The sequence below is a fragment of the Lepisosteus platostomus genome, chromosome 14 (assembly GCF_059453375.1).
Source record: "Lepisosteus platostomus isolate fLepPlt1 chromosome 14, fLepPlt1.hap1, whole genome shotgun sequence".
NCBI classification, from domain to species: domain Eukaryota; kingdom Metazoa; phylum Chordata; class Actinopteri; order Semionotiformes; family Lepisosteidae; genus Lepisosteus; species Lepisosteus platostomus.
Window position 1 is genome coordinate 37,109,769 of NC_142624.1, and position 12,371 is coordinate 37,122,139.

At 39.9% G+C, this 12,371-nt stretch overlaps 1 protein-coding gene across 1 annotated transcript in view; it reads right to left on the reverse strand.

Annotated features, from left to right (window-relative positions):
• The window catches only part of neb (nebulin), an 88,753-nt gene that overhangs the window by 50,340 nt on the left and 26,042 nt on the right, over window positions 1-12,371 (reverse strand). Inside the window, exons 38-58 of the mRNA XM_088606099.1 lie at window positions 11,634-11,945; window positions 10,836-11,042; window positions 10,028-10,132; window positions 9,756-9,863; window positions 9,004-9,315; window positions 8,483-8,689; window positions 8,124-8,228; window positions 7,517-7,624; window positions 7,063-7,374; window positions 6,529-6,732; window positions 6,127-6,231; window positions 5,844-5,951; window positions 5,435-5,746; window positions 4,787-4,990; window positions 3,130-3,234; window positions 2,913-3,020; window positions 2,300-2,611; window positions 1,774-1,977; window positions 1,364-1,468; window positions 1,110-1,217; window positions 698-1,009 (exon numbers count right to left, since the gene is read on the reverse strand). Coding sequence (XP_088462225.1) covers window positions 698-1,009; window positions 1,110-1,217; window positions 1,364-1,468; window positions 1,774-1,977; window positions 2,300-2,611; window positions 2,913-3,020; window positions 3,130-3,234; window positions 4,787-4,990; window positions 5,435-5,746; window positions 5,844-5,951; window positions 6,127-6,231; window positions 6,529-6,732; window positions 7,063-7,374; window positions 7,517-7,624; window positions 8,124-8,228; window positions 8,483-8,689; window positions 9,004-9,315; window positions 9,756-9,863; window positions 10,028-10,132; window positions 10,836-11,042; window positions 11,634-11,945 — 3,963 coding nt within the window. The remainder of the gene's footprint in view (window positions 1-697; window positions 1,010-1,109; window positions 1,218-1,363; window positions 1,469-1,773; window positions 1,978-2,299; window positions 2,612-2,912; window positions 3,021-3,129; window positions 3,235-4,786; window positions 4,991-5,434; window positions 5,747-5,843; window positions 5,952-6,126; window positions 6,232-6,528; window positions 6,733-7,062; window positions 7,375-7,516; window positions 7,625-8,123; window positions 8,229-8,482; window positions 8,690-9,003; window positions 9,316-9,755; window positions 9,864-10,027; window positions 10,133-10,835; window positions 11,043-11,633; window positions 11,946-12,371) is intronic.

Genomic DNA, 12,371 nt, shown 5'->3' on the forward strand with positions numbered 1-12,371 from the left:
TAATGAAAAAACACCCAATTCAGATTCTTAAATGTGAATGGAGATTACGGATAAATATAAATAAGAAAACACAGATGCATGTAAATATAGACATATTTTTAATGATATTAATAACACCTTCGTCCACCCATGATCGATAAGGTCCACCTCCTCCTGAGGACCTCACAAAAGCAGGCCCTGTCCCAAAGGGAAATGGCACAAGGTATGGCCAAGAGTTCATGAATGCTTGTTTGCTCTCCTCAAAGCAGGGTGTCTGTCAATTGCAGATTCAACGGGAAAGGGACAATATAGAACAGCCACTCAAACCTAGCACTTCTTTGGACACCAGAGGAATCCATGCAAACACAGTGAGAATATGCAGACAGCACACAGACTGAAAGCCAAGAAGAGGCAGTAATGGTAACTTCCAGGCCACTTTCGTCATCTTCATTACATATGAATTAAAGAAAACCTGCAAAGACGAGTAGAATAACTCTGAATGGCTACTTTAAACTGCCACTCTGAGATTTTTATCCCTGGTCCCCCTGAACACAGTAGCACATTACTGTGCCACGTCACAGGTGGCCCTGGTGCCTTTCTGAATTATGGTCTGAATCGAGTAATGGCTGCAGGAATCAACAAAGAAATGTCTTGCTCTAAGGATATACTGTAGGAGGAGAAGGGTTGTGACCAAGAACACACCATTGACATAACTTACGTCACTCTGGAGCTCATAGGCTTTCTTGGCCTGGATGACATCATTCTGGTCGGGCAGACAAGTCCACTGGTGCAGGTAATGTCTGTAGTCAATGTCGCTGACCTGGATCTGGTTTTTCTTGGCCAGGACAAAGCCCAGCATGTCCACTGGCAGGTTGTAACTTGTCTTGGACTTCTCAAAGTCCTTCTTGTACTCGGCGTCACTGGCGATCTTGGCTGCGTTCAGGGCCAGCATGAGCAAGGGGTCGTCCTTGATGCTGCGGGCACCGATGTGGTGTCCGGTCTGCTTGCGGAAGCCTTCCTTGTACTTGTACTGAAAAGTGATAACAAATTTGTGAAAAAAATGTTTTCCTTCGCTACCCATGGACTAATAGTGAAGAGAGTTTAAAATGCACAAAACAGGAATCACTCACATCACTGGCGATGTCCCTGGAGGCTCTGGCAGCCTTGATGGAGATGGCATCTGCACGCAGATCGTAGCCCTTCTTCTTAGCCTCCTCGTTGGCAAGCCTGTACAGTTTCTGAAAAAAACATTTTAATACAGTTAACATATATGAAGAGATTGTGTTCACAAATAAGCATACTAAAAGAAATGTATAATATCAAAGGCTGTAAAAGACTAATTTTAAAGAAAGCAATAGCTGTACTGAAGCAAAACCAAACTGACCTCACTGTAGTTGATTTTGTTCTGTCGTGCAAGATTCACTTCCATTGTGTCTGGCATCAGATGGACCTTGGTCTTGTCTTTTTCCCAGGCTTCAATGTAAAGTCTCTGTTAGGTGAATTTAAAAAGATTGCAATTAAAAGCAAGTTGATATCTTTAAAACAAATACAATTTATACCTGTTGGGTTTATTTCAAAATTGTAAAGCAAAAGAAATTAGAAAAAAAGTTGTTAAAATGCGAAAATCAGGGTTAAAATCTCCTTTCATATAAAAATATCATTTTTGTGAAGAACAAGAGTTATAAATATAATTTTGCAGAGGCTAAACTTTTCTTATTCTAGAACAGATCAGAAAAAGTTACAGACTTGTTATTTAATCAGATCAGTAGATCTAGAGAAAATTAAAAGTCTTACCTTGTTGATTGTCTGTGCGTTGGCCTTGGCCAGGACCATCGGCATTGCGTCCATTTTGCTTGTGAATTTCTGTGTACAGGGATGCTGGCGGTACTTCCTCTCACTCAGGATCTCTGAGGCCTTCTTGGCTTTCTCAACATCCAGAGAGCCAATGGGGACCCAACCGATACCTCTGAGCCACTGCAGGTCAGACTTGTACATAGTCTGTGGAAAACACAAAAGAACAGTTTTATTGTATCCAGTTTTACCATCATCCAGAGACCCAATGAGAGTCCAATCATTACCCTTCAAGCACAGTGAGACACTCTTGTATGCCGCCTAGGCACAAAAAAATCAACTGTTAAATCTGTACTGACCAATTGGACCAATTAATACACATCGCTCACTGTGTTTCAGCTATATTTCTGTACATCTTACTGATTAGTCATTTGATTTTGCTTAAGAAGGATGGCATTTAAAAACTGCACAATTATTTGACATGTTCTTTTCTATGAACAAAGACATACAAAAAAGAAGTCAAACTTACATCACTCTGGAGGTCATAGACCTGCCTGGCGTGGACGACATCACTCTGGTCGGGCAGGCAAGTCCACTCGTGCAGGTAACGTCTGTAGTCAATGTCGCTGACCTGGACCTGGTTTTTCTTGGCCAGGACAAAGCCCAGCATGTCCACTGGCAGGTTGTACTTGGTCTTGGATTTCTGGAAGTCCTTCTTGTACTCGGCGTCACTGGCGATCTTGGCTGCGTTCAGGGCCAGCATGAGCAAGGGGTCGTCCTTGATGCTGCGGGCACCGATGTGGTGTCCGGTCTGCTTGCGGAAGCCTTCCTTGTACTTGTACTGTTATAGAAAAACATACATACTGTATATATTACATGACAGTTCTCAGAAACCTTTAATATTGTGCATTTCTGCAACTCTTTGGAGGTGTGAATAGTACTAGCAATTAATGGATGCTCTTGAATCTTTCTGTTCCATGCACTTAATAATTCAACCTTGCGGCAATAATAACATTAATATTACCTGGCATCTTCTTTCAGACCTGGATCACCACAACCTAAACCCTCTGCTATCCCAAAGACTTCATTAACAGATTTACAAACCAGATCAAAATATAGTTCTTTGAGGTAAACGAACTCACATCACTGGCGATGTCCCTGGAGGCTCTGGCAGCCTTGATGGAGATGGCATCTGCACGCAGATCGTAGCCCTTCTTCTTAGCCTCCTCGTTGGCAAGCTTGTACAGTTTCTGAGAAAGGCCCAGATAATAGTCCATGTGTTGTTTAAACAAAAATATAGCATAGAATATTAAACTGTGAATAAGAAATTATTACGTAAAAGAGAGCAGCACAACTCACCTCACTGTAGTTTATCTTGTTCTGCCGAGCCAGAGTTACTTCTGGAGTGTCTGGCATGATGTGCACGTTGAGCTTATCCTTCTCCCAGGCCTCAGTGTAGAGTCTCTGAAATGAAACCATGGCACTTTCATCAGCAGCTGGTGGCTGGTATCTACGCAAAAGCTCATTTTTTAGGACACAAAAATCACGTTGTCAGGTTGTCTCAGGCCATGAACTAACAAAACCCTCTCTTTTAAAGAAAGTGACACTCGAGGTAGTTATTGAAAGCCTCTTGAAAGAAAACATCTAAAACATTACCTGTTGGTTTCCACTTGTGTTTGAAATTTCATGATTCTTTTGGATAAACTTGTGTTCTGGAGACACATTTGTTAGTTGATTTATAAATGCACCAATGCACAAAGATGCCATTAAAATATGAAGTTCCAATTCTACTGTTTTTGCTGTGTCTACGTAAATGTCTTTCCCAGATTCTGTCCTGGTAATTTCTCACTCTAACACCAGAAACAGAGACAGAACTCATGATTACTGTTTTACTAATATTTTGCAGTTATGATGTTAGAGATTGTAAATATGTTCTTGAAAGTGCTTTGGCATGGAAGACCCCATTTTGTAAAGCATTTGAAAATACAACTCAGGTGATACACTAAAACACCTGAAAAACAGCAAGAAAGTGGAAGGATTTATTTTTTGTCAACAGAGTGACCAGTATTTGAAATATCACTTTTGAAGCTTCTGAATTTGTTTGAATGAATTCATAAACCTTAATTAAAACATTTAACACTTAAATACTTTGCATTTGTATCGATAGCCTTCACTCCAAAACTGCAGGCTTGTCAGCTATGGTAATTGCTCATACATATTGAGTACCAATCTTACCAACCACAGGAAAACCCTTGTTCATACACAGTTCAGCCTGTGGAAGCTTTTAAAGGGAGAAAAATCTCTCCACCATCTTGCCCATCTTGCACACAGCATCTCTCCACCCAGCTGGGTGTCCTCTTGTGTATATTTTACATTAGAGAGCGCGTGATTTCAGTGATCTCCTAAGAATAGCCAGTTCTTTTGCTGGGTTTTATCATTTGTTCTATAATGATCTAATTACATTACTTTTATCACTTTGATAGTTTGAAGTATAATTCACATTATCATAGGTACTGTATGTTTCTAAGGAAGAAATCTGCAAGTTACTGTACATTCCTTGTTGAAGGGAGTACCATGACTGTGGGAGTATAACCCCCTATTTGCCATATACTCAAGTATTCACCAACTGCAGTTTTGCCAATCATACAGCTTTTCAGGAACATAACCACCATGATTGTTGTAGGAAAGCTGCATATAAAACATGGAATTGTTCAATGTATATTAATTGAAAACAGCTGGAACTGTTACTGAGAGGAATGCTATGACAAATGGAGAAAAAATACAAAAAAGACTATTATACCTTATTAAGAGTATTTATAAAAATAACATTAAAGTGACACAAAAATATCAGATACTGTATATTAGATCATACCTAATGAATAGTCTGTGCTATGAAGAAGAATTGTAAACCTGAGACAGTGCAAAGACATACAAACTCATTCTAGACAACCTCAGGAGAGTTATAGATGTGTTATTTAATCAGATCAGTAGATCTAGAGAAAATTAAAAGCTTTACCTTGTTGATTGTCTGTGCGTTGGCCTTGGCCAGGACCATTGGCATTGCGTCCATTTTGCTTGTGAATTCCAGTGTACAGGGATGCTGGCGGTACTTCCTCTCACTCAGGATCTCTGAGGCCTTCTTGGCTTTCTCAACATCCAGAGAGCCAATGGGGACCCAACCGATACCTCTGAGCCACTGCAGGTCAGACTTGTACATAGTCTGTGGAAAACACAAAAGATCAGTTTTATTGTATCCAGTTTTACCATCAACCAGAGACCCAACGAGAGTCCAATCATTACCCCAGAAGCACAGTGAGACTCTCTTGTATGCAGCCTAGGCACAAATAAATCAGTTGTTAAAACTTTATCTAACATTGGTCTTAAGACACCTATTTACACGCATCACACAAACTTCCTCTCATTGTATTTCAGCGATGTGTCTTTAAGTCTTACTGATTAGGCATATGATTTTGTTTACGAAGGATGGCATTTGATAGTTGCATAATTAGTTTAGTATAACAAAAGAAGTAAGAGTAAATCTCATTTGTGGTAGTGATGATGAATGGAAAATGACTCAATGTTAGAGTTACAGTGTCATAAAAATATTTAGTTTAACCTGTTAATTTATATGAATAAGACACACAAAGTAGGAATTCTAACTTACATCACTCTGAATGTCATAGACCTGCCTGGCGTGGACGACATCACTCTGGTCGGGCAGGCAAGTCCAGTCGTGCAGGTAACGTCTGTAGTCAATGTCGCTGACCTGGACCTGGTTTTTCTTGGCCAGGACAAAGCCCAGCATGTCCACTGGCAGGTTGTACTTGGTCTTGGATTTCTGGAAGTCCTTCTTGTACTCTGCGTCACTGGCAATCTTGGCTGCGTTCAGGGCCAGCATGAGCAAGGGGTCGTCCTTGATGCTGCGGGCACCGATGTGGTGTCCGGTCTGCTTGCGGAAGCCTTCCTTGTACTTGTACTGCAACAGATCAGTGGGATGCATTCAGCAGTTGAAATGATTTTGCATGTATTCTATTTATACTGTATCTTTTTCATGAAGGCACGAGAAAACTCACATCACTGGCGATGTCCCTGGAGGCTCTGGCAGCCTTGATGGAGATGGCATCTGCACGCAGATCGTAGCCCTTCTTCTTAGCTTCCTCGTTGGCAAGCCTGTACAGTTTCTGAGAAAACAAAAACATCAGCATTTTAATACAGACGTAACATGTAAGCTATATATGTATTTGAAGGAATTGTGTTCAGAATTAAGCATATTATAACAAAATGCATAATAGAATAGGCTGTAAAAGACTAATTTTAAAGAAAGCAACAGCTGTACTTAAGCAAAACCAAACTGACCTCACTGTAGTTGATCTTGTTCTGTCGTGCAAGATTCACTTCCATTGTGTCTGGCATCAGATGGACCTTGGTCTTGTCTTTTTCCCAGGCTTCATTGTAAAGTCTCTGTTAGGTGAATTTAGAAAGATTGCAATTAAAAGCAAGTTGATATCTTTAAAACAAATATGATTTATACCTGTTGGGTTTATTTCAAAATTGTAAAGCAAAAGAAATTAGAAAAAAAGTTGTTAAAATGCGAAAATCAGGGTTAAAATCTCCTTTCACATGAAAATATTCTTTTTGTGAAGAATAAGAATTATAAATATAATTTTGCAGAGACTAAACTTTTCTCATTCTAGATCAGCTCAGACAGACTTGTTATTTAATCAGATCGGTAGATCTAGAGAAAATTAAAAGTCTTACCTTGTTGATTGTCTGTGCGTTGGCCTTGGCCAGGACCATCGGCATTGCGTCCATTTTGCTTGTGAATTTCTGTGTACAGGGATGCTGGCGGTACTTCCTCTCACTCAGGATCTCTGAGGCCTTCTTGGCTTTCTCAACATCCAGAGAGCCAATGGGGACCCAACCGATACCTCTGAGCCACTGCAGGTCAGACTTGTACATAGTCTGTGAAAAATACAAAAGAACAGTTTTATTGTATCCAGTTTTACCATCATCCAGAGACCCAATGAGAGTCCAATCATTACCCTTCAAGCACAGTGAGACACTCTTGTATGCCGCCTAGGCACAAAAAAATCAACTGTTAAATCTGTACTGACCAATTGGACCAATTAATACACATCACAAATTTTCACTCACAGTGTTTCAGATATATTTCTGTACATCTTACTGATTAGTTATGATTTTGCTTAAGAAGGATGGCATTTGAAAGCTGCACAATTATTTGACATGTTCTTTTCTATGAACAAAGACATACAAAAAAGAAGTCAAACTTACATCACTCTGAATGTCATAGACCTGCCTGGCGTGGACGACATCACTCTGGTCGGGCAGGCAAGTCCACTCGTGCAGGTAACGTCTGTAGTCAATGTCGCTGACCTGGATCTGGTTTTTCTTGGCCAGGACAAAGCCCAGCATGTCCACTGGCAGGTTGTACTTGGTCTTGGATTTCTGGAAGTCCTTCTTGTACTCGGCGTCACTGGCAATCTTGGCTGCGTTCAGGGCCAGCATGAGCAAGGGGTCGTCCTTGATGCTGCGGGCACCGATGTGGTGTCCGGTCTGCTTGCGGAAGCCTTGCTTGTACTTGTACTGTTATAGAAAAACATATATACTGTATATATTACATGACAGTTCCTTTTAAGAGAACGGTGGTACTCTTAAGACTTTCAAACAGAATCGTTTGGGAATTCTGCAAACGGATGAATACAGTCAAGGAAGAAAAATTGCTTACATCACTAGCAATGTCCCTGCAGGCCTTGGCTGATTTGATGGAAATAGCGTCAGGCTTGAGTGTATATCCCTTCTTCTTCGATTCATGCCAGGCTTGTTTGTACATTTTCTGAAATTTATGAAGAAAAAATAACAATGACAGCATTAAGTATGTGTCTGAAAAAAACTGCCATCTGTCTTACAAGGAACACCTTTTGAGACTATAAGTTTTTAGAACATGGTTTTCTGTAAGATATATATAGTATGTCCAATTAAGTAGTTAGCTATGCCCCACTGATGAGCCCTCTCAGGCAGAAATAGTTGTCCATGGTTGCTGACATTCTATACATAAAAGAAAAAATAATAAGTCTGTTTAAATGGTTGCGTATCCTGGCACTGGGAACTGACAAGAGTTTATTAACATTCATTTCCATAACACATATCTGTCCGCTTATATCTCCACCTGTCTGTCAGCAAGCAATAACATCCATTATCATCCATAATCAAACTGATTATACGATATTGAATACATGTGTTTCAACTGCATTTGAGTACACATCAGGAGCACACATGAAGAAAGGTGTGCCGTGACTAGCATGACCTACGAGGTGAGAACATACTGTACATACCTCACTGCAGTTGACTTTATTTTGCAGGGCCTGCACGATTTCAGGCGTGTCAGGCATGACATGCACTTGTCCCTTCTCTGCCTCCCAGGCCGCAGTGTAGAGACGCTTAAAGGAAGAAAGCAATGGATGAAGTGTGCAAATAAACATAAAAAACACAGATATGCAAAATGTATTCTACAAGATGAAATTCAGCACATAATGTTGCCTATGACATGAAGCATAGAAGTGTTAATAAAATTTTGTATGCTCTATCAAATTAACTAAAGAGTAAATAAACCTTAGGATAGGCTATTAAGCTGAACAGCAACATAAGCAACAAATGATATATTATTGGACAATCAAAATATTTGATCTCTTACCTTGTTCAAGTTTATAGCATTTGTCTTCGCCAGAACCATGTCTACAGAGTCAGTGACACTGGTGAACTCAATGGTACTCGGGTGCTGACGGTATCTTTTCTCGCTTCTGATGAGTGAGGCATTCTTTGCTTTCTCCACATCTAGAGAGCCAATTGGTACCCATCCCACTCCTTTAAACCAGGTATTATAATCACTTTTGTAGGCATTCTAAACAAAGAAAGAAAACAAGTTCTCTAGTATTTTTTACATTCTTGACTAGGTTTGCTGTCATGCACTGAAACCCAGTTGAACTCCCTTATGCCATTCAGGACATTATTTTCAGTGTTCATTGCTTAATTGGTTCCCAAGAATGCGTTCTTATTTAGGTGTCACAAATACCTTCCTGGCAAAGGCAATTAAAATTGTTCTTCCAAACTTATATGCACACATAAAAAGCACATCTACAAAGAAATCAAGATTAAAACCATATTTTTCTCAGGCTGTGGCACAACAGGAGTTGAGAATACAGGAACTAAACCTACATCGCTCTGAATAAAGCTCATGTTCCTCGCCAGTTCCACATTCACGGCATCAGGGAGGAGGGAGTAGTGATGGAAGTGCTGCTTATAAGCAGTGTTGGAAATAGCTGTCATGGCCTGTTTCGCAGCCATGACACTGAACATATCAGCAGGAGTGTGATACTTGGTCTTGGCCTTCTCATAGTCCTTCTTGTACTCTCTCTCGCTCTGCATCTTGGCCACGTTCATGTAGTGGACCAGCTTGGGATCATCCTGCAGACTGCGGAACCCGACGTGGTGACCTCTTGCCTTCTCATAGGCCTGTTTGTACTTGTACTGCAAAGATACAGATGCGTAGTTTAATGACACAATGGAATCTGCTCCCCAGTATCCCACAGAGGTTTCCTCTCTACTGTTGTACTGTCTATAGTTTGAGTGCTTCTCTGCAAGATTAATGAAACTCACAGTAAGACACAAGATACAATAAAAAAACAATATTGGCAATGAAAACATTTTACTAAAAACAAAGTATTTATCCTTGGCATCTAAATGCATCCTTCCTATGTTTTTCTGGGGCACATTTAAGAGTTGTTGTCCCTCACCTTTGTCAAAACAATATGTTAACCTGTAACCTCAATACCAGAAGTACTGCCTAATATTAGTCAGTTTACCTGCGCTATTTATGAAAATGAACATGGTTGTGTGCTTTAAGCTTTGTTAACATCAAATGTGACCAGCTGATTAGCGCATCTCTACAACTGGAAAAATGCACTTACATCACTTGCAATGTCTCTTGAAGCTTTAGCAGCTTTAATTGAAATAGCATCAGCTCTCAGATCATGTCCCTTCTTCTTCGACTCCTCCAATGCCATCTTGTATTTTTTCTAAAAGGAAAATGAAACACTCAATATAGTTTACATGTGGTGAGGGAAAAAGAAAAGCATGTTCATATCATATATTGCAAAATGAATGCCTTATATTACTTTAGGAACTAAATATTTCTGATTGACTAAATCACAAATGCAGAAAAACCTGACTCTGTACTCACCTCACTTATTGCGATAGCATTGGCTTTAGCAAGAATGATTTCAGGTGTGTCAGGCATGACATGGATATTGGTCTTTACATTGTCCCACTCCTGTCTGTACAGGTGCTGCAAAAGTGATACAGGAAACATAGGTTTAGCACCTTGCACAAAGAATGATGTCACATCTGCAAACTCAAGAAATCAAAATGGAAGGACCATGCTATATATATTGTTCTAAATATAGTATTAAATATATCCTTGAAACACACTGTCGCTTGATCTCTTCAGATCTCAGAGGCTAAGCCGGGTTAGGCCTGAATATACAGTAACTGCAATGGAAGGTCTCTAACAAAAAACAGATTGCTTCTGTAAGTGATGCTGGTGGACCAGTCGGTGGAGCTCTTTCCTTCGGAACAGAAATGGCAAAAAATCAATGCCCCATTATGGTGACCTAGGGCACCCATGCTGTAGGACATACTGTCCTTTGGACAAAATGTTAAACTGGTTTGCATCTAAATTTCCTGCTTACCTAAATTGCACACTTCATTGAATTTCACAGTTCTCCCACTGATCTACTCCTGCATAGAGACCCACCCAGGTGAGCACTGCATTCCAGCATCAAAATGAAATGGGTCTCCGATTACATTTGAAGTGCTTTGAGATCCATTGGAATAAACGAAATACTAAGGTTTGTTATTATAATGGCCTCACATTTACACATTCAGGGTGGTATTAGAAATATATGAAGGTACAAATTCAAAAGTGAATGTATACCTGCACAGACACAATGTATGCTGGTGGAGAACCGTTGTTTTTCACAGGCACTTACTTTGCTCATGATCTTGGCATTGCTCTGCGCCAACACCACTTCCATGGAATCTGGAACACTGGTGAAACTGATAGTGTCTGGGTGTTGGCGGTACTTTTTATCACTCAGGATGATGCCAGCATTCTTGTTTCTCTCCACATCTAGTGAGCCAATGGGAACCCAGCCCAGCCCTTTCATGAAGTCATTGTAATCAGCTTTATACAGATTCTAGAAGGAAAGGGGGAAAAAATGTGTTGTGTTCTTTTTCATTGGTAGTAGTATAAGATGAGAACATAACAAAGCTAAAAATAAGAAGAGGTCATTCAGGTCCATTTGGAAGCTAGGAGGTAGTCAGTCCAAGGATCTTATCTAGTCCATTCTTGAACTATACCAAGGTATCAGCTTCAACAGCATGGCTAGGCTACCCATTTAAAAATTAAAATATACATTTTAAATACAGTATATTACATTTAAATTATATATTGACACTATAAATAAAAGTATATATTATTTAATTATATATTTAATATAAATAAATATTAAAACATACATTGCACTATTTCTTTCCATAATAACTCTAAAATTATATTGACATGCTCTTCCTAAAGGATTATAATTGCACAACTGTCCTGGATTCTTTCAATAGAACATCTTCCACAAGCTTGTTTCACTGTCTGTATGTACAGTAAATATCTATTACCATGTGTACACTGTAAGCATGCAGGAGTGTTCAAGAGCTACATTTTACCCATACAAAATGAATTGTATTAATTGAAGTCTAGACTATTCTAAGAAGCATGAGAAGCTTAAGAAGCTTACGTCACTCTGGATGTTCATCATGTTGCGGGCCAGTGCCAGGTTCATGGCGTCAGGAAGGACAGTGTAGTGGGGCATCAGCTGCTTGTAGCCAGCGTTGGTGGCCACCTCCTGGGCTTTCTTCGCAGCTATCACACTGACCATGTCCACAGGAGTGTGGTACTTCAGCTTGGACTTCTCATAGTCCTTCTTGTACTCTTTCTCACTCTGCATCTTGGCCACGTGCATGCAGTGGACCAGCTTGGGGTCATCCTGCAGACTGCGGAACCCGACGTGGTGACCTCTCGCCTTCTCATAGGCCTGTTTGTACTTGTACTGTGACGATACAGATTTGTAGTTTAATGACACAATGGAATCTGCTCCCCAGTATCCCACAGAGGTTTCCTCTCTACTGTTTTTACTGTCTATACCTTGAGTGCTTCTCTGTTACAATATTAAAATTCAAAGTAATGATACAATACAAAACCGAAATGCTACACATAATATAACTCAAAATTTGTAATTTACAAAAAAACATGTTTGATCTCAAAGTTCTATTTTCCCTGAACCCAAGTTAATGAAAATCCAATTCTGAAAAGAATTGACAGCAATTAGCATTCAGACTCATTTACATTTCTATCAATGCCGATATTATGGAAATATCTGAGGATAACCCTCACTTCCTATGAGTATTGTCCTAGATAGAAAGCTCAGAATCTGAATATATCAGGAGCTAGAAACTAAAATCAGACAAGGTTCACT